This window comes from Motacilla alba, chromosome 3, assembly GCF_015832195.1.
Source record: "Motacilla alba alba isolate MOTALB_02 chromosome 3, Motacilla_alba_V1.0_pri, whole genome shotgun sequence".
In the NCBI taxonomy this organism is placed as follows: domain Eukaryota; kingdom Metazoa; phylum Chordata; class Aves; order Passeriformes; family Motacillidae; genus Motacilla; species Motacilla alba.
In genome coordinates this window covers 83,556,460-83,579,553 of record NC_052018.1, presented here as the reverse complement: position 1 = coordinate 83,579,553, position 23,094 = coordinate 83,556,460, and the positions used below count along the sequence as shown (strand labels likewise).

At 38.5% G+C, this 23,094-nt stretch overlaps 1 protein-coding gene across 2 annotated transcripts in view; it reads right to left on the bottom strand.

Annotated features, from left to right (window-relative positions):
* Positions 1-23,094, bottom strand: part of ZFAND3 (zinc finger AN1-type containing 3) — a 134,660-nt gene that overhangs the window by 13,419 nt on the left and 98,147 nt on the right. For both annotated transcript variants that reach the window (XM_038132886.1, XM_038132887.1), the window contains 2 exons: positions 22,881-22,946; positions 6,167-6,337 (listed from right to left, as the gene is read on the bottom strand). In XM_038132886.1, the coding sequence (XP_037988814.1) occupies positions 6,167-6,337; positions 22,881-22,946 (237 nt within the window). The remainder of the gene's footprint in view (positions 1-6,166; positions 6,338-22,880; positions 22,947-23,094) is intronic.

Genomic DNA, 23,094 nt, shown 5'->3' with positions numbered 1-23,094 from the left:
AGTAAGACTTGCCAGGGCTGTAGTAGCCAGTCACTAATAAGATTTATTTTAATACTTCTTACTGAACTGGCTGACTCATACTCTCCAGAAGCACTGTGCATATTTCATCTTAATCAATGGAAGCACATCTGTTATACCAAGATATAATCATGCCCTGAAGCCATTTTGGCTTATACCAGCTAAACCTTATCCATCTAGAAAGTGAATTTACCAGCACCATTACAAATTCTCCTCCACAGGAAAAGGTTCCATGGAAATGGAACTATGATTTAATATTTGACTAAGTTTTGAGAGAAACATTAGTTTCAATACATGTCTGACAACTTTGTACAAAGATGGAGTGGCTTATCTATTCAAACTTGTTTCTTTTTTCCTGTCTTTCTGGAGATTCTTTTTAAATTAACTGAGTAAATCAAATCACTCCAAATTTATTTTGGCACAATCCAAACAAGTGCTTCATCTCCTGTGTTTATGGACTAGCAGTTCTGTTATCCAAGTTAAGAATCTGCAGCTGCTTTTCTTCCACTTTTTTGAATACTCAATGACAGTGAGACTTGCTTCCATTTTATCTGTAAGTACAGTCTCTGCTGTGTGGATGTATTTTGTTTCTGCTGGTGCTTGACAGGAGTCTGTTTTTCTCTCCCTCTTATCCCTTATTTGGTGCTTAGACCAAAACAAAACAAACCAACAGTGACACCAATAAAAGAATTTCAACAGATTGTTACAAATTTATACAGAACTAAATGAAAAACAGGGATGTGGAAAAATAAGCACAGTAACTAGGAAGGAAATTTATGCCCTTCTAAAGCAGCAAGCAGTGGTGGGCCATGTCCTCCACCTTCAATTCCAGGTGCTCAGCACCCCAAGGTGGCTCTCTGGCTGAGTTGCAAAGCTTGACTCTTGTTTCCTGGCTCAGTCTTTGTGCTGTAGAGGCCACTTGTGAACTGCATCCCTTCCAATCAAAAAGCAGACAAACATCAGTACTTGCCAATATCTCACAAATTAAAATTGCAAACCACCACATTCTGCCTTCACCTCTGCCTGAGGTTAGGGCTCACAGCAGCCTCCCCCAAGTGCAGCAGCGAGTGCACAGCTGTTAGGCCAGATGCATTCCAGGAAATTGTAGCTTCTTACAACATAACCTAGGCCAGTAAAATTCCAAGAAAAGCTTTCTTGTCCGCACAGGCAAGAAATATGGCTAGCAAGTGTTTGATCAGAACACAACATGACTGAGCAATTATTTTTCAAGTGTGTTCAAGCTGGAAGGTTGTCAACATCTTCCCATCCGCTTAGGTACCTCCTCTGGCCCAAGAACAGGAAAAACATTACAATTCCTACCTGAGAAGCACACAAACAAATGGCACTGCTGCTGGAACCTACAGCCTGGCTTGCTTTGCAGGGCCCATCATCTCAGCCCCCCCACTGGCTGCCAAGAGGCAGGTGGAGTCTGAGGTACAGACACACCCATAAGGATGTGGCCAACAGACACCAAAGCATTTCTACACAAAAGCTGCTGCAGAGCTGGCACACTACACTAACTTTTCTTTAACTGCTGACTAGAAGTGGATCATATTTCTCATGCAATTCCAACAACAGGATCACTGCAGACTTCCGTGTGTTGGCTTGGTACCACAGAACTAGTGCCACCAGAACTACTTTTTACTGTAAAACTGTAAGCCTCTTCCATAAAATTAAGTTTTGCTTTCTGTGAAAATAATTTCTATAGATTAAAAGTTTACAGCTCATTGTCTTTTAAAACTGTACATAACTTTATTTAGTAGCAATATACATCTAGTCAAGCAATTAAGGGCAGGCCTAGAAATTTATAGTGTTATTTGCAACTAATCAACCTGCCTTTTTTACAATACATTTCCAGAACTCAGTGTTTTATAGCTACTTCCACTCACACATTCAGTGCCCCTTATTTTAAACCAACTCTCTGGTAACCACCCAGTTATGACACCACTGAGGCAACAACTTCCTTTACAGATCAAGGATCACAGGCAGTTTGATTTCAGACTGCTTGCAGAAATGCTGTAACAGAGTGTAACCTGAAGAATATGATTCCTGCAATTCTCTGATGATAAAACTGACTCCTAAATTTAATATTAAATAAAATTTATTTCAATACAATCATTACCCATTGTAAGACACTGAACTATTGGAAGGGCCATCCAGCCCAAACTAGAGAACACTGCTGTCTGCAGGACTTGCCTACTCTTACTGTCACCTACAAACAGCGCACAGGAAGCGGATTTTGTTTTGGTGGTGTTGATACAAAGGTTATTCTGTCAGAAGCTCAAAATGAGAATTCATTTTAAAATTTCTCTTTCTCACTGGAGCTTGCAAAGTGCATCAGCAATTAACAATTCCTATCACTTCTTCCAGTTTGCTGTGTGAAAAGGCTCAGAACTCGTCTTACAAATTGCTCTTTTGAAGATCAAAGGGAAGCCGAATTTGTCTTGTGTGTGCTCTGGATGAGTTTGTAATTTACTGGAACTTTCAGAGGAGGCTTGGCAGCACACTCGTTTGACAGCCCCGGGGCACAGGATTCAGGGGAGCTCTGTGACTCTTCCCTTCTGAGTTCCTTCCTTAGCTTTAATTGGCACCTCATTAGAAATTAATGAAAATGACATCCTCTGTTCTTCCTGCTCCGGGCGCAGAATGCTACAAAAAGGCCCATCACAATTCATAACACATTCAATTTATACAGCAATGGCTCTTAAGCATTATTTATGAGATGTGAATTTCTTGTCAGCAGTTAGTAACTTGAACACAGCGGAAGAAGAATGAAAAAAGATCTTGAGAGTATGTGTGTATGAAAACAAACAAATCTCTCTACATCTGAAAAATGTTGTGTTTGAATTGCTGGAACTCCCTTCTCAGTAGTGAATTGTTGTTCTTCACAGCAAAGCCCTGCAGCACTGTCAAATCTGTCTAAAATTCCATGTAGTGTCAAGGGAACGAGCTCAGGAGCATCACCTCCCTCTGGACAGGGGTTACAGGAGAGCCAATACAGCAGCCTCCCAAAGATCTGTGAGCTGGTGTAAAGCACCAGACACTTTCTTTGTCTCCTTTCCAAAAAGGCTGTGGCTTGTTGCACAAGTCCTAGTTAACTGGATCAGTATTTGTAGATATGTCTACATTAAAACATTGTTCAGTATGTATGTATTTTCCTTTCCACTATGTCTCACTAAAAATCTCACTGGAGGACTCACCAGGACAAATCATCAAGAAATAAGATGATTTCCAGTGCTTTTAACATTAGGACAAGAAGATGTGCAACAGCAAACCATTACATTGTTGGTCTGTGGAGTGAATTCAAATTTTAACAAGACTGTTTCAGACACAGCTTTGGATCAACAGTTTTATGCTTTAAATCCCTTCTTACATCCAAGCAAACACACACACTCATCATTCTGAAGATGGTGTCTGCCTTTTTATTGATCCTGATATCAGATTTTCTCTTAATGTTTAAAACTGGGAGGAGTTTCCCCCATTTTTCCCCATTGCTTTAGTTCAGGATTAAGACACCAAGAATTTAATAGCAGTGGTTCAAAACTCAGATCAAACGATGTTCTATGCTGACCATCACTTTTAAAGAGTGTATGTGCTTATTTTACACCAGTTGATTCTATCTCATCACCTCCATCTGACCGCACATCATTCATTACCCGTGCTTCACATTAGGACAGAAAAGTATAACCCAGTCATGTGGATTTAGGAAATATTTTAAATAAATGAAAATTTGACAGATTTGTACTACTGCATTTCCATCACCTCCACCCAGGGTTTTTGAATGGGCTTGTCATTCATGACCGAAAGCAACCTAATTTTACAGACAGCAGGGCAAGCTAGCAAGAATGGTTTCCAGGCAGCATCTTTAAAACTGACCAGAGACACATGCTGCTGATCATTGTTAAAGCAGTTTGGGTGATGTGAAGCTGAGGTGCCCAGGGTGGCTCAGTGGCAGCATTTGGCTTGCTTCTTATTAATCTGACTATTAAATGTAAGTGGCACAGGGTATGCCAGGGTATTCACACCACATCAGAGCACAGATAACACACCCTTACTGCACATAGGTGCATTAATGAAACATTGCAACTGCACAGAAACCAAAGACTTCCAGTTTTTTCAGCCCTCTTGGACTGAAAAAGGTAAGATGGAAATAGACTCCTGTCTTCTATTTTCTCATTAAAAGTATAGAATAGAAATGTTTATAATACTAACTATAAACTGTGTAGGCTGTAATACAGGAATGCAAATTTTCATCTCCTCACTTATTGCCGAAGAATTAAATTTTTTTTTCTCATTCATGTTTTATTAACACATTTTATGAACTTTAACAGAAATATTTCCATAAAGCTATATATATCCAGTAGAAGAAAATTAAAGAATAATTCCTACAACATTTATATTACAATGGTATTGAATTATGGAACCACTTCATGAAAACTTGAGAGGAACCAACCAAATGTATCTGCAATCCAGTTTACAGAAAAAAAAGGCAGGTCGTATATAATTTTAAAAACATTACTGATCAATGAAATGGCTTTTTAGAAGTTGCTTTCAACTTAATTGCTCTTACATAGATCCAGTATTGCAGAATGCAGGAAATATTAATGATATTACATAATGGTTAAGCAATCATTTATCCAATCCACCCCAAAATCCAAACTCTCCCAGTATTTGGGACCATTCTCCTATTTCAGTCAGGTGCCCGTGAGCAGCCTGAGTTGTATGCTTGACAACAGCAGACCAAGAGCAGAAATTCCTGCCTCTACCATGCTGAGCAGAAAGAGCCATACCAAAGTCTGTCGCTGATAGCCCTGAATTTCTTCAGTTTGATAAAAACGTTACCAGACACTTCAAAGTATCCTGACACATGATTTCCACAACAGGAATTTCAACATTACAGCTTTTGATTTCATGTTTGGTGGCTTCACAGATAATGTAAGTTCTGTGCCAGTGCTCCAATATCAAAACAAAGCCTTATCTCATGTCCAAAAGAGCTCAACACAACAGTAATCTCTAGAGTCTGAAGACAGATGCTGAAGAAGAGAACAAAGCACAACCCAAAATCTTTGCAGCTTTCTATTGCTTCTCTTCACTTGGCATTTGGTATTCAGTATAGGATTAACTGTCTTTGTAACTACCTTAGCCCACCCTTCCTCTCCACACTGTTGCTCAGGACACTGCTGCTCAGGTCATGCCTTGTCTCCAGATAATGGTTTTAACACAAGATTTTATATTTCACAGGTGCAATGTGAATTGCACCTATCATCTGCGCAGATCCTTTGGAATTTATCCCCTGCCTGAGACACAATGGAGTAATTGAAACAAACTTCTCCAAATGTGTCAATAAAAGCACTGTCAAGAGAGTTCAATGCAGCCTTCAATACACAATTATATGAAAAAATAATTAGCAGGTAAAACTACCACATGCCATTAGCACTGGGTCTAACAAGCACATTTAAACCAGTTAAGAACGCAATTGTTCCATGAAGGAGAGAGCATCTCCTTTGGAATCCAGTCACATTAATTATTGTTTCAGAAAGATTATTTGCATTTAATATGAAACCCCAAATTAGCTGCCTGCATAGGATTATTGTCTTCAATTCAACTGCCTGAACAGTATCATCAACTTCGGAAAAGCCAAGTTGGATGATTTTAAGTGTATGGTGAATCATAAGTCTTCCCCACACAAACTAAGTGTGAGAATGAAAATATTTTCAGTTAGAGGTGGTTTTTGGATTTAAGTTTTTAATATTTATGTAATTATAACACGCAGAAGCAGCTACTGACCTATGTTCCTTTACATATTTCTTTCCCTATAGAAACCTTTGCATATTTATTGATGTGCTTTGTGCTTCTTTTCTCCTGTCAAGTGGGTATGATGCCCTTCCTGCCTCACAGGGAACTTCTGAAGCTGAATTCATTAATATCTGGCATCTCTTGAGACAAGGCAGTACATCAAGGCCAAAGTTTTAAAAGGGGAAATTTGAGGAACTAATTATAACTTTTTGCTGCCAATGGAAGCTATAGTTTCTGTTTAAAGCATCTTTGCAAGGTGAAAAGCGCAAGTGTTCTCTGTATTTCCACGTGTGACACAGATCTGAGCACGGTTGCGTTCCAAAGCCGGATGCTACTGCCAGACTGTACTCACCACAGCGACACGATCCCAGTTCCTGCTGTACTAGTTCCAGTTTTGTTTGGCACTGGAAGCATCGACGTCTACTCTTCTGTTTGGATCGACTGGTCTCTTCAGGCCTGTCATTACTGTCATCCAGTAGCCGTGGCCGTTTCACAGGAGAAGCCTCACTCTCCGACTGTGAATCTGTTGTATTCACAACAAATATTTTAGGAAAAATATTAGAATTTCCTTGCTGAGGCATCCCTTTAGACAGACTGAAGGTATATTGCTTTCAGCTGGTCTATTGCTTTCAGAGGTATCACACCAAGCAGTGTGATATCTCCCATTCTATTGCATATGCATGTTTTCTTAACAACCAAAATGAGTATCAAGTAAAGGACAAATTATCTTTGTTCCTTATAAGAACTCCTCCTGCCATCAATACTGAGTATAAAGTGAACTGATTAGCTTCCTTCCAGCCTTGGCTGGGTCATATGGAGATACATGTAGAGCATACACCATCCTAAACAATTGCAGGCTTCATCTGTCATCTCATTTATTTTCTCCTGCGCCGCCTTCGGTGTCCCCACACAAACTGACTGAAGCGATGAAAAACAACTGAGCATGGGTTTGACCTATTTCCTCCCTGGACAGGAGGGGGATTTTTCAAGCACAGCATGTAAATTGTATCTCTTATGACTGAAGGCAGTACATGAAAGCACCATACCGTGCTTCCCTCTCTTTCCACATGGATAACAATTTAAATGTAAATTAGTACACACCAACAATACAACCCCAAACAAAATAAGCATGATCTGTACATACATCCTATAAATTCCAAATGCTCAGCCATTTCTGAAGTATTAGTCAGAATACTATTTGCATTAATAACTTCATAAATTTCATCTTGTAAGAAAATGGTGTGGAGAAAGCCTTTAGGAGTTAAAGTTTACAACAGTTTACTTCAGGTAGTGTAGTGCCTTTTTTTTCCCCCCAGCCTTTTGTTTTTACAACAGAGAGTGTACTGACAAGGGTTCTAGAGTAGCACACAGAATGCACGTTACTGACTGAACAGTGAGATGCCCAAGCCTTGTTTTTGTGGCATGTCAGAGACATGACATTTTAGTGGATCTGCTGCACTGCAAACCAAGTCAGGCCAGAAAAGACATTTTCCCTTCCCAGATCTGTGCACAGCAGAATCAGTGCTGTATTTCTTTGTAATACAAACTGAAAATAAATCTAATCCCATCTGTACTAAAAATTAAATTGTTGGTTGCAGTGCTGCAAGGAGCTGCTGAAAGACATTACTGCAATCAGTCAGTATTCTACTGCATGATGGTGAGCACAGAAAAAAAAAGCCCATTAGCTGAGTTAAATCCCTTTACAACCAACACTAATCCAACAAATAACAGGCTAAATCTATCTTTCTGGCAGGATGGTAACCCATTGAAGATGTCTGTACCATTATTTTAATATTCCATTGCTTATGTCTGCTTTGTGCTGTCCTGCATTAGGCAGGAAAAGGTAACTGTCATGGATACAACTCTGTCCATAACCTTGTTATGTCAGCTATCTAACCTGAGTCACTGCTGATCAACATCATGACCTTCCTTGAGTAAACACCTAAAGGAGTCAGACTTGGAATACTTGGTAGCTTCTCCCTTCGGGGACACTCTGTTAACTTCTCCTAGTTCCTCACATGCAATACAGACTAATTCACATTTCCTACCTGTGTTTCAGCCCTTGTGTCACAGTGTTTTCCCAGTTGTTGTATCCCACTGTTTACAGCCATTACAAATATACCCCTTGCTTCACTGGGGCCTACTTTATTTCTGTCATACTGCTCTTAAAATATGCTGAAAATGTGCCTGGCTTTCCAACAAGTATAAAGCTTCCGTATCTCACATTTCATAGAAGAGCGAACTGCTCTGCACTGCATACAGGTGATAAGTTTTTATTAAGCTGCAATGATTTTATCTGATGTGTGCCTCAAGACAGCCACCTTTTTGATCAGTGTCACAGATTACAATTTACACCTTACAAAATACATATATTAGGCCTAAACTAACATTCAGTACATAACGTCCTCCACCTCTACATGCTTGGCTGTGCAGGAGCCTTGGCTAGGAAAAGAAAAGTAGTGCATAATGCATTAATACAGCTATGGAACAACTAGTCCTGTCTTAAATCTCTGGAGAAAACAGTTCAAGGGAAAGATCCTCTGAACAGACTGCCTGACTCCCTGAACAGAGATCCCAGCTCATACTCCAAGGCCAAAAGTCCTGTCCCATGAACACTTGTTTTCAGAGTGCCTAGAACACCAGGCTAGCCTGGAGTGTATAAGGACACCCCCTCCAACAGGCAGATTCTGTCCTGTGACCTGGCTGACTCAGCATGCAGTAAAACCTGCTCCAGCCCACCTTACTGCCCCACATGGAGGATGTACATCATTTGCAGTTTATTCACTACTCAAACAGATACAGTGCCATTATGGAACAGCTGCCTCCCACACATCTTTGCTTCTGGAAATATGAGCCATTCTGGTAGTTCTCAGAAGCATATTTGGTATTCTGAATTACGCTGATGGAAACCATAGTGGTCTGCTGATCCTGAAGTCCAATTCATGGTGTGAGTCAACCAGTGTCTAATAAGTTAATGAAACCATATGCCTTAATGAGAAAAACAGCAAGCTCAAGTCAGGCTAGTAGTCCTACAAATGAAAATACTTAATCATATACTTTCAGGTAATTGGTAATGACTAACTGAATATTAACATGAGTTGGTCATTATCATTGACATTATGGATATCTCATTTTTTACAATGTGTATCTCTCTGCCATAAGCTAAAACACTTAGCGCACTGAGGTAAACTCAACCTGGCTCTCAGGGACAGCACATCTCTCTGATCACTGATTGCCCAGGGCCTTGAACACAGGAGTCCAAGCTAATACTCATCACAAACCAGACCCACAGCTCACACACTTCCATCTTCCCATGGGCAAGCACAATGAGCAAGGAGAAAGCACAGAGCAGAAATTACACCTTTTAGAGTCAGTCCTGCATGCATTTCTTCCAGATTGCGTTGCTTTTCGCGATACTGACATATGCAATACAGGACACAAGACATATCTTCCAGCACCTGGAATCTTGCAACCTTAAAGTTCAAGGATCTGATAGCAAAATGGAATTGTCATACATAGCTTTACTACCTGGAGTGCAACTGAAAAAAACCCCCTAGGAATACAGGCTGAAGTGCTGCAACTAGAATCAAGAGTAAATACCCAGCATGAACCTTTGAACAACCAAAAAAGGCTACAGAGAAGAAGATTCTCTCAGCCAGTGACTGACAGTGGCTTTTCTCTGAAAATGTGTTAATTCAACAACAGTTACTTCTTTCTCTGCTTGTAAGAAACATTTCCATGCTCAACTTGCATTTTATTATTGCACCTAAACCAACAAATATGCAGTCTGAGAGAAAAACGAAAACTATCTTCTTTTAACCACAGATGTCAAAAATCATAAAACTTCTCTGTAAAAATGAACAATAAGGATGAGAAATTCCCAAAATTTCAGGAAGAAACTGCTCAGCAGAGTAACTGCCATTGACATTCCCACTCCAAATTTAATTCTGAGTTAAGAAGCAAGGATTCTTCTAACTGATATCTGATGGTGGAGATCCTTCTAATTGTGTATCAAACTCCTATTTGAAATGAGAGAACAAAGAAGTTCAGTTAGGCAAGGCTGAAACTGGAGGCTTGTCTGGAATCAATAAGCAGAGCAGCGTTCTTAAAACTATTATGTCATGAACAGAGACTCACATTTCTTCCTCACTGTCCTTGTTCTCATCTTCATTACTCATGTTCTCCCCTCAAAATTTTTCAAAAGCTGATTTTCACCCCCTTGCTCTACAGCCTTGGAGAGTTTGCAGGCTGCATGCAGATGGCTTCAGTTACAATCATGATATAGCTGAAGCCTCACAATGTAACTTCCTCCTCCATGGCATTTGGGGGGAAAGTGGGATGCTCTAGGCCCAAGAGAGACATGGGCTAACAAAACTTAACAGGGAAGGAGAAAGGATGGAAGAGATGGGAAAATCGTAAGAAAAAGGGGATCTCTCCTCTGCTGCTGCTTTCTTCAAGATGAATCAGTTTAATCTCTGGTTTCATGACAGCTTTTGAGGCACTCCATCAGGTTTTTTTCTTATCACATAAAGAACCCATCACACAGACTGGCATTTATGATCTCAGCTGTCTGTGCAAACACCAGAACAAGCAGTCTTTAATGAAGCCTCAAACATTACTGCCATCTCCCCTGAAACTATTTTAGAAGCAGCTTAAGCTGTTAAAACCTCTGTCCATGAAGAAACTTGCATAGTCACAGACAATAACAATGTAACATGGATTAACTAAGATTTGAGCAATAGCTTGTTGCCAATTTCTAGTTGTTTTTTCTTTTTTCTTTTTTAAAATTCATTATTCTGTTCTTAGATGAGGGATTACTTAACTGCCTGACATGTTGATTATGCATTAAAAATTTCATCTAGAAAAAACTGCCTCTATACAAATCTTCCCTATCACATTTACCAGAATCACAATATAAAATAATCTCTCTAGTTCAAATGAATCTAAAATTAACATAGTTGTTCCAAAACCCTTTTGTTTGTTGACCATTAACGAAGAAATAGAAATTCAAGATTAACACCTCATAAGCCAAGCCTGACAACTGTGACCGCCTCAGTCCCTCCCTGTTGCTGCACAGTGCTGTGGAAAATGTTATTCTGAAACTCTGATATTTCATTGAAATGAACATCTTATCTTGTCTTCTCACACAATCGAGACTGCATCTCAAGGCTGTGCACCTCTTTGGAAGCACTAACACTCAAAAGAAATGTATTTCTTTTGTGAATTTACCTCAGGTTTTTTTAAGACACTACAGACAGATGTCTCAAAAATATCTTGCATAAGCCCTTTGGTAATATTTAACTACACAATCTCTTTTCTAGTATCTTTGCAGGGCCCTTAGCATCATTATTTCACCGATTTATTTTTTTCCCCTTCATAGAGTTTAAAAGCAATAGCACTAAAACTCAATGTCCCTAAACAATGTGGAATAGAGAGACCACATGGGAACAGTCTCTACAGAACTCACATCCCAACAGTTGCTTCTTTGCCTCAGGAGGCTCTCCATGAAATCACACTGGAGACTATAAATAACACCCGTAAGTTGTATTACATAAGTTATTATTTCTCATCCATCACCAAAACCATGCAACAGTAGTTGTTTTAAGCTCTAATGAGTAAAAACAACCAATAAAAACCCCTCTCACAACTTTCAGCCTAGCTGTTTGAGACACATAAGAGGAAGAATTGCTGCAAAATGTTCCAAATGTGAAACATTACTGATGTGCTTCAAACTCTTGACAGAAAAATTCTCCTTCCCCCTTTGCAACAGAGCTAAGAAAAAGGATTCCATTACAGACTTGAAGTATTGGATTAATTAAAAAAAGACCCCAAAAACAAACAATCAAACAAACCCTCAAAAAACAAAAAAAGGAACTTAGCATGTATACTGCTTTAGGAGTAAGTGGTATTTTCATGTTCAATAACAGCATGGCTTCATTTTTCCAAAATGAGAACTGGCACACATTACATGTGTTGCAAGAAAATAGGGTATACATATACATGCATCTGTGTATGTGAGTGAATGAGTATTAATTCTCATGATTTCAGGAAAACAGACAAGTGTGGGGGCATAACCATATGCACAGTTTGAGAAACATTCCACTTGCACATAAGAAAAGGCTTTCTTACTGTAGGGGAGATTTGACACTGCCACAAGTTGCCCAGGTGGGTTTGTGGAAGCTCCATCTGTGAAGGTACTCAAAACCTGACTGGATACAGCCCCAGCCTGCTCTAGGTGACTCTGCTCTAAGGAGGGAGGTTGGATCAGTCTCCTGGGCTCTCTCCCACCCTCAGCCTTTCTTAGTTCTACGATTCATGGACAGGAAAATAAAATTAAAGATTATATACTAATTCCTTCCCACCATTCACATTTTTTTTTCTCCTCTAAACCCTTATTGTCAGTATTATCACCTGGAAAGAGGAAGTGTAACTTAATGAGGGTGCTAACTACTGTCTCTAATGAAACAGAAGAGACTAATTTAATGCATGTTGAAAATGTATGAGAAATAGTGAACTACACAGGCATCTGCATGCATTTTAGCTAAGCTATAATTAGAAAAAGTGTGAAAACGGCTATTATCCTTTCCTGTCAATAAAATTCGTAATTGTTAAATTTCATGAAAAGCTAATTAGTTTTTATCTTGTATTTAGGCTCCCATACTACATCTGTTTTATATTTAAGTTTTTGCATTACTTTCCCCATACTCTCTGATGTCAGCATGTCTTTAGTTTAACAAAATGTCCATTTATTTCTCAAACATTTTTACCTATATACCAGATTGATTCAAACAAGCACATATTTAAATGTATTCAGGCACCTGTACCGTACAGTTCCTTTGATGCATTAACTTCAGGCATTTCAGTTAGTTAGAACATTTCTTAAGGCAATGGGCACCTCTACTGCTGCTGGCTGACAGAAGGATTTTGTTTAGAAAACGACATGAGTGGGGTTTCTATCCTGAATTACACCCATGGGAGAAGTCTACAAACCTCCAGAGCCACAAGAGATGAGCTTTCAAAGAGAGAACAGGCTGGACAGTCCAGGCCTGCTGTTCACCTCATGCTCCAAGGGTAGACATATGAAGAATGTGTTTAAGAACAGCTGCTGAGAGCAACATCATACACACACAGTGACTGCTGGTGTGTACAGGCCTGAGGCTGAATTCCCATTCCCTTGATTACTGAGGGCAATTGATGCAGGGTAGAAGCTTGATACTATTCTAAGGATGCTAAGGGAAGCTGGTTGAGGTTGTTGGTAGGGGTTTTTGTAATGGCTCACAAGCAGCATCTCATCTTCATATATTCAGACTATTATAAATAATGAACCTTGAAAAGGCCAGAAGAGAAAAAGGGCCACAACATTAAACTCAAAAAAAATTACAAAAAAATATTTTATGGTGTCAATTTGAACTTCTTTTCTCGTTATTAAATAATGTACTTTAATGGTACAGGGTTAGGGCTGGGAGAGGGACAAAGGCTGATTGTGGTGACACTTGAAGTTAGTAAACAAATAACATCCTAAATGGCCTGAATAATCAGAACAGGATTATTAAGTGAAGGGATAATGCACACTACAAATAGCTAAATGGAAGAACAAAACACAAGTAGAAAGAAAAAACACATAACACTAATACACATTATGAAGAACCTATGAAGACAAATCATGAACATCCTGGCCATTCCTCAGCACCTGAAGACTACTTAGTAGTACTCAAATATGCATATTTACATATCTGAATATGTATGTAGAAATACACACAAATAAGCTCACACTGGTTCTGATAAAATAGGAAATTTGAAAGCATTCAGCAATATCATAGTTTTGATTTTGCTGACTTTAATGAGAACCTTCTTATGCCTTGTGAAATTCTCTAAAATATGATTAGCAAGAATAGATAATGTTATAAATATTTCATATTTGCTAGTCAGCTCCAGCGTGCATAAATAAGCAGTGCTGCTCTGCTTCCAAATCCTAGTGGTATACTCCAGCTATGTTCTCATCAATCAGATGGTATACAGTATTCAGGAAGGTAATTCTTCAAACTAATAGCCTAAAACAAGTTCTATATAGAAAATATTTGCTCTTTTATTTTTCATTCATACACAGAGTTTTCCTTGGTAGACCCTTCCCCCACTGGTATAATGAGGGTTTTCCAAGGCTAAGAGAGGTATTCAGAAGAGGAACTGTAAAGAACTCTTGCCTTCTAGCAGTGAAAAAAATACTTACCAATATTTATCTTTCAAAAAACTAATTTGTCTTTTAAGTGCAGAACTTCAGTGATGTCATTAGTAACAGAAATCTTGCAATGAGAGACTACAGCTCCAAGGATTGTACCTGATTAATGTCAAGGAAAAAACCCTAAGAGCTCTTGTATTTTGATAAAAATTTTCCTGAATGCATTTGTGAGAAGGTACATTCTGAAATGTACAGCTAATCCATCTTCAAACATGGTTTTAATTCCATTACTTTAAATCAAGCTTAACGATTTATATTATATAGTTTGTATTTTGACTGTGTTATTTTTTTTTCTAGCAATTTTTTTGGGGGTGGGGGGGAAACAACCAACCCTAGCATAGGACACAATTCCTGTACACCTGATTGGTGTCTGCAGTACACCAGAAGCCAGGCTGGTTTACCAGGTCGTTCTTAGTGTTTGGAAAGGAGATGTTTGGGAAGCTTCTACACAAACGTGAACCAAAGACCAGGGAGAGGAAGAACAGATCAGTGAAACTTGGAGGATGCAACAGTACATGCACTGTCTTGTATCTTATATCCAGCTCCTTTTCAGTCCTCTTTTGCTCCAAGATGTTGTTCTCATTAGTTATTAGTTATTCCTCAAAGTTCATATTAAAGAAATAATTTGGAACAGAAAAAAGACATCATTTGTGTGTTCATGGAACTTTCACGCAAACAACTTCCCCACTTTCTAGGAAGTTACACTTTCCCTGGGTATGTTCAACAGACTAAAGAATACTTCCAAAAGGCTTTTAAAAAAAGGCTTCATCTATTTATGAAGTCCTATGCAAACTACAATCTAAATGAAAACACTGAAAACTTGTTCTTAGAAGTTGTCTGACGCTCACTGAAATAATTAGTCAGAATAGAGAACTTCACAAAGAGTCAGATGAAACTTTTGGGGCACTCATATCAAAAAGTACAGCAGGAATCTGGTCATGGATTTGTTCCCTGTGAGTTACAAGTGTTTTAAAATAGTAAAAAAAAAAAAAAAAGAATTAAAAAGTAAATGTAAGTGGCTATTTGTTTCTAATATATTTCATGCCAGTTATTTAATGCTTAATTTAATTTAAAAAATCTCCAGTGCAGTGAAGTAACAGTTTTAAAATTATAAATTAGAAGTTTATAATTATAAATTTAAAATTATGTGTATCATTTGCTAAAGCATACCTGTAAGGAAGCTGTCTTAGCTGAACAGATCAGATCAGGGTGCTGACTGCTGAGGTAAAATCAATTCAATTCTTCAGCCTGACAGCAGCCAGGTCTTTAAAGTTAATGATCTCAACTATTCTTTGTGACATTCTCCCTATTGTCAAAATTAAAGCAAATCCTAGGCTCCTCAAATCCTCTTCCAGTAGAGTGTAGGTGAGAAATGCAAGATGTACAACCCTGATTTCTTTATCCTTGAAATTAAAGGAGATGTGCTTTGTCTAAAGTTATGAGATGCAATTTTTCCAACAGTCTCTGGTTATAAAACAAGGAGTTCAGAACTGTTGGGAGAACAATATTAACTAAGGATAATAGATGTATATTCTTTCATGGTATATACCTACTGTCAGAGATCACTTAATCGACCATAGAGATCTTGAGAGTTTTGAAAACTAAACATGGCATGAAATCAATAAAAAAGAATCAAGGTAAAGCTGTTTCATTTTAATCAAAATACACATCAAGGACATAATATTTGCTCTTCAGTTTCAACAAAATGAAGACAAATTCTATGTCATAATTCCCTAAGACTTCAGTAAAAAGAGGCAATAATATCTGAATTTTAAAAGACAATGACCTTTTAATTGCATAGTTTTGTATTTGGCAACAAATTCACCAACCAGACTGAAAAACATCAGCCCATAGAGAAAATGTAATGAGAAAATGTTGAGGGCAGCAGCACACATTTTTTCAGGACAGGAGAGTCTCATTTGAAAAAGCACAGGTCATTTATCTGGCTCATGGCCGAAGAGAATGCTGCTGTATGGACTGCTCTCCCAGATCTTTGCTTTGCACTTACCATCCCAACCCTCCCATCTTTCCAAGAGTCTCTCTCCTGGTTCTTCTCCACAGAGCTTGAAGTGCTTGAGGCACTAAATGCTTGCCTGTACTTCCAGACCTCAGTTCTCATTAAGTGCAACGAATGCTACTGAGGTTAGACTAAGTATCTCTAAAGACTCACATCGTATTTGTTTTCCATTAGTGTCACTGAAAAAATTAGGTTGGAAGGGATTTCTGGAGGTCGTGCAGTCCAGCCTTCTGCACAGTGCAGAGTAAAACATCAAAGAAATTGGATCAGGTTGCTCAGGGCCTGGTACATTTTCAAAAATTTTCAAAGACTAAGACTTCACAGCCTCTGCCGGTACCTGCTCCAGTGCCAACTAGAGGGGAAAAATCTCTTCCCTTAATCAGCCAGCTATACTGTTCCTAACACAGTTAATCCAGTGTTTATTCCTATCACCTGGTACCTTTAGTTTGACATTCAAAATTATTTCCTTATTGGCTGACAATCCAATGTGAACTCCTCTCAGGAGATCATCCTGCTGTATTGACCCAAGTGCATTTTCCTTCAAGTTGCTCTTTTTTACGGGATTCAAAATTTGGAAATGAAAACATCAAAAATTTGATACAAAAGCAGCAAAAGGAGATAAAGACATGTGAAAGCTGAGAAATGGACTTACAAAACCCCCAAAAGTCTTAAAGGGGTTATTTGGTGAAGAACAAAAAAGTTTCAAGGGCTTATCTGAACTGCATAAAGGATAAAAGAAGATGAATTTGGGTGATTTGAGAGGATAAATAAAGATAGTGGGAATAACAGTTTAAGTACTTGGAGGACATTTTCTGTTAGGATGCTGAACCTGAACTGACCTCAGAGAGCTGGGAGTTCTATGAGGTACACAGAGGTGTGTGTGTCAGCACCTGCTAGGAGGTCACACAGGCCAGGAGGCCCATCTCCCCCAACCACAGAAAGATTCTGATTATTATGTTTTACTTCTGTTTTACTGGGTTGGATTTTTTCCCTCCCTACAAGGGAAAAAATGATTGATTCTTATAACCTATGAACCTCTGAATAACCAGAATCTACCTGAATTATTGCACATTTCTGCCACAAACACCAGCATACATCAAATCCCAGTTTCTGCATGATGTAGTGTCCTGGTTTCCACTGGAATTTTCTGCCTAGTAGCTGGTACAGTTCTGTGCTTTGGATTTGGGATGAGAAAAATGTTGCTAACACACTGATGTTTTAGATGTTGCTAAGCAGTGTTTACACAGAATAAAGGGCTTTTCAGCTTCTCACCTCACCCCACCAGTGAGAAGGGCTGGAGGGCACAATAAGCTGGGAGGGGACACAGCCAGGACAGCTTACCCCCACTGTCCAAAGGGATGTTCCATACCTTTTGGTGTCATGATCAGCATATAAACCAGGGGGAAACCTGGCCAGGGGCTGCTGTTCAGGAACTGGACAGCAAAAGTTGGTTATTTCTCTCTCCTTTTTGATATTTTCCTTTTCTTACAATTTATTATTATTTTAATTATTAAACTGTTCTTGGAGATAATGTTTGACTGCCTTACATGGTCTTAAGAGAATTGATCTCAGTTAGTGTGGGTTTTGGGACTACAATGCTATCAAATGGGAAACATTAATAAGCATGTAAATTATCATGTTCATCTATTTATCTTATTCCACAACAGTAATTTTATTTCTTAAGGCCAACAGTCCTTGCAAGAATGACTACAACAGGCTGGTAAGATAAAGGAGTAAATCCTAAATAAAAATTACTGGCATGTCTCTTTAGTATTTGTAATTTATCTATACAGCATGTGAAAGAGGGCTTTCACAGCCACGATACATTTTTAATACCTTTGGCCACCCCAGTTATCTATCTTCCTCATTTGATGATCCATGCAAAGAAAAGGTAAACCTAGGAGCCACTAAGTGTAAAAGTTAATTTCAAAGTAATACTGTTTATCCTGCCTGTACTGAATAGACAGGGACAGGAGTCACTGTTTTCATATTCTGTCATGCTGCTGCATGCCTTTTCATTTCTGAATGCTGTGTTTTTTCCACTACTTGGAAGAAAATTCTCTTCAAAAGTAAACAGCATGAGTGATTAATGTACGAACTATGAAGATGCTTGCAAAACTTCTCTTTAGTTCAAAGCAAATACGGACTAAAATTCAAGGCATTTTTTTCACTGCAGTTTAGTAAAGCGATGATTTAGATGTCTAGCACAGAAATGTGCTAGACTGTGATAGATAAAAATCAAGAAAGACTTTTTTACAAAAAAAATATTACCAATTATTGTGTGCTAACAAGCTCTTATAAACCTTCCCAGGAACAGCTGAAGTTTTTAAACTCAGAGGCAAGGATCATCATAGCTATGGCTGGCTTTTAACAAACTTTTTGATGTATTGACCCAAAACCCATCTCTTTGGATTCTCCAACTAACTCAATTAGTCTAAAATCATGGGATGCGTTCAGTGTAAAAGAAAATTCAGGTGAACCACATCCACTATTTTTAATGAACAAGGGTGGCCTTGTAAAGCTGAGAAAGGCAATAGTGGAAATAAATAATAAAATTAGAGCAAGTCCTTAATTTTGTTTACTGCTATGACTATTATGATCCTTACCACTAGGAGGATTTTAATCTATAATAATCATAACACTTTGAGAAGGCTCTTAGGTAACCAGGAGGAGAGGAAACCAATCTGTCCATCCAGATAGATATGGGAGCATGGAACAGATAATCCACCATGTCACAGAACTAGGCAATCAGCCGAGGCAGTAAAAAGCCATCACCATACATCATCTGATCACGGTACGGTGTCATCTCCCAGCCTCTATCAGCTTCTGCCACATCAGTGCCAGTCCCAGGCACTTCATCCTGTTTGTAATTGCTGATGAGCAGCAATAAGGCCTCCATGCCTCAGCTCCCGTCCGTTCCACTTCAGCACCCACCTATTAGGCTGTAACTTTTATTTACAGCCTTGCTTGATGTGCTGCTCTATTAGTGCAGCTGGAAACTGAGCAGAGGGAGGGGGAAGAGCGTCCCTAATGGGCACTATTATTGCTAGGGCTGGGTGATTTACTATGCTGCTCAAAGGCTGTTCTATCATCACTTTTCTGTTGGTGAAAGAGCTCCAAGAAGGCTGGATTTCAACACAATGCCCTCCAGAAGTCAAACACTAAAGAACACCTTAATAGTCCCTTGAAACACCAATGAAAAACAGACCTCAAAGTTGGTTTAGTGCTATGAAGCCCTCTTCAGTAATCTTTTGTGTATTTTTTGCTCAGGATCTTAACACTTTAGAGCAATTAAAAAAGAAACTCTAATTAGTGGTGTATGAGGTCCTTTTGTCCTTACTCAACACATAAGGATTGATTTAAAAAATTATCATATCCATGTAATGATTTCATGGTTTTAGCTCAGGCTCAAAATCCATGTACTTCTATTTTCACAACCTGACTTCCTATAACTCCTCAAAGGCTGTCCTCTCAATTGTGGAGGTTCAACCTCGATGCATTTGGACTCCTGGCACTATTACAAGGAAGCACATATTTTAATACAAGAACAGCAATAAATTCAAGACTTCAAAAAGGACCACAGCCCTGTTTAACCACTTTACTCAAGCAGTGAAATAATTATTTCCATCTTCTAGACTCAAATTTTAAACTAGAAAACACATAGAGAAAAGAGACATATTCTCATCTTGTATAATATAAACACCATCATACCAATCTACAACAGATATTCTCATAAAATGTGAGCTATCTACACGTATAACTATACAAAATATTACAGATGCACATCTCTGATGAACTGCTACTGAGAAATAATGTACTTAAAACCTCACTAACTTTATGGATATAATGTATGAATTGATTGTATCATTACCACATTTTGTCTGCCTGTTTCTACCACCTCCTCTACTGCACAATTAAAAATTAAGTGAGCACACTCACACAGTTCCATCAATTTTTTCCCAGGTTTCTTTAAGCTGCATAAAAATGTTATAAAATCCGGCTGTTTAAGAGTCGTGTATTAAATCATCAATAAAGTTGTACAGCAAAAAAACAAGAGTAATATGCTACTCGCTCCTGCACTTTCCCAACATGGGCACCTGATACAAATGGGATGTGGATGCCCTGTGCTAGAGGAAGCCTCCCAGTACCTGCCATCAGTTATCACATTACCCAACCATTAAGAAACCAATCAAAATGCATAAGAAGCTATACACTGGGCCACACAGTCCCATCTTTCTTCCTACAAAATCTTCAGACTGCCAGTGCTCAGAAGCCTTTGAGGCATCATCCAAACTAATGATTGCAAGGCTTTATTCATTTTTTTCATTAAAATCCCTGTCCTGAGGGTACACTGGAATAGAAATACTTTTACCACAGTGATGATTCTGGCGAAAAGGAGGAAAAACCCCACTATTTGGTGTCATAATACTATTTTTTATCAGAACAGCTCTTACAGTGTGCAGGTTAACAAGTACATTAGGTAAAATCTGTTTTTTCTCTACGAGGACTTTTCCTTTACCTTGCCAGATTTATTGTTTTGATCTTTCTTCAATTGCTACACTCATGCTGATAAAATATGAAACGTTTGTCTCCTTCCTTAATATTCTGATGGAAACTTACATATAAAATAAGTAGGTCAAATTTCTAATTTTCTGTCTCAAATGCTGATCTAGGGAACTTTGGGAAAATGCTTGAAGGGTGAACAGAATTACCGAGATAAAATCCAACACAACATTTTTTCTCAAAGCTCTTCCAAGCATAAGAAACATAGGATACTTACAGAAAATAGGCTTATAAACAATGTGTAGTGTTGACAAATACTGCCTGCATCATTTAAGTAGCTTCCTGGGAAGCTGAAGTGATTCTAGTGTGAAACAATGTGCTGGTTTTGGATGGGATAGAGTTAATTTTCTTCACAGTAGATAATGGGGCTGTGTTTTGGCCTTGTGGTTAAACCCTGACAAATGTTCACTTACGTAGTATGCTGCTCATGCCTGAAGATGTCACAGCACTTCTGGGTAATATTTTGTAGCCAATGTTTTCTTGTCAATTCCCACGACAACATGGTAATTTATTTCAAAAATGAAAGTTTGCTGAAAATTCAAGATCTGGAGAAGAAAACTAACTCCTGGTACCAGGTTTATTCGTGTAAGGGACTATAAAGAAAATATGTAGATTGAGCAAATAATGTAAGAACCTCAGGGGAAATTGAGGTTATTCAAAATCAGTAGATTTAGCTGACTGAAGATTAAAGTTGTGGTATCAAATTAAGGCCATCTCCTCCTTTTCTTGCAAAACACACTAAATGAAAAGCATACAAGCATGTACAGACCAAACTGAAAATAAAAGAACTACTGAGCAAAGTTAGCCAAGATATTTTTCAATATGTTTCATGGTTTCATCTGCTTTACTCCAAGGAGCTTTTACTAGTGCTATTTCACACTCCAAATAATGAACTTACATTTCTTTTTGCTAAGCACACACACAAAAAATTTCCAACAGTACTCTCAGTTTACTGTATCTGTAGCACCACAGCAAGCTTTTAAATTACTCTGCCATGAAAATCAGCTAAACATTACAACAGCTAACATATAAAGAAAATACAATTTAGAAAGACTGTGAGCAAAGCAGATTAGTTTTCAAGGGATAGACTGACAAACATTCCATCTTGTTTAGATACACGTCCATGGCTACACAGAAAAGAAAATCCAGTCTCCCTGTTTTGAAGAACTATCTTCCAGTTCCAAACACAGTTCTTTGGCAAAAAACACTCACCTTCACAGATTATCATGTGCTACTTGAGAAGTCTGCACCTGCAGCAAGAGCAAGCAAATGCAGCTTCTCTGTAACCTTCCTTCACTGCAGAACAAGCCTATACGTATCACCACACATCTGCTGCAAGCTAACAACACTCACCTATGGAGTAACTATACTTCAGCTCAAACAGTAACTTGAAAGATTATTTGAAAGAATGACTTCAGAGGAAATTTCCCTTGAACTGCTTAAAGAGCAAGGGCCCTTATTCAAACTGGAATACCCTTCCTTTCTGCACATAAATGCAAATATAGGCAAAAATTATTTTGGAAATAGACTGTAAGAACATTACCACTACCTACACACCCACCACTCTCCAGGAGACTATGGCTTCCTAGAGTGGTCCTGGTGGAAAGAATTGTGTGAGTTTTCCTTAATCCACATAAAACCAAAGCCTGCAGAAGACCTGAGCCAGTGCAGGTGACTTGGCTGATTGACTGAATGAGTGCACACGTGGTTCTGCAGGACAGATCTGATTCAGAAGCAGTGACTTCAGCCTGGCAATGACCTAACATATCACTCCTAATACCAGCTCTGTGAGACATCAGCCATCTACATCCTGCATATAGAAATAAAGGCATCAAAAGGACCCAAAGCAGGTAAAATTTAGTCTCAAAGCAAAGATCAGCTGTCTATACTGCATCTTCAATCAGGGAAAGTCAATGTACTCAGAACAGTTTTTTACTCAATACTTTGCATTTCAAGGGCAGGATTTCCAGAACACTGTCACAATCATTAGACTTAAACTGATTACTCCTGTATGTCTTGTTTTTAAAAAGATTAACTGAAAACAGAGTGTATTTACAGAATTACGTTTAACAAGATTCTCAGATGAACTATCTGCCATATTAATCCTTTTATATGTACATTTCTGTCAGCAAAGCAACAATATTTATTTTCATTTGGCATTTGCCAGGTATGGTTATTACCCTTTACTATTAAACTATAACTGCTAAATATAATGCAAAATCTAATTTCTTGATCCCGCAAAACACATACCTGAGTCGCAAGATCTTTTGGTTGGTGTGGTTAACGAGGCATGAGCTGTACCTGTGCATGGCCCACCTGGAAACAGAGAAGATTGTATGTCTCAAAACACCACCTATATTTAACATTTACAACCACATCAAGATTATACTTAAGAACATAAAAACCACGGAGGAGCACTTGTCTTTGGAGAGCACATATGGAAGTAGTTCTACTCTCAGTACTT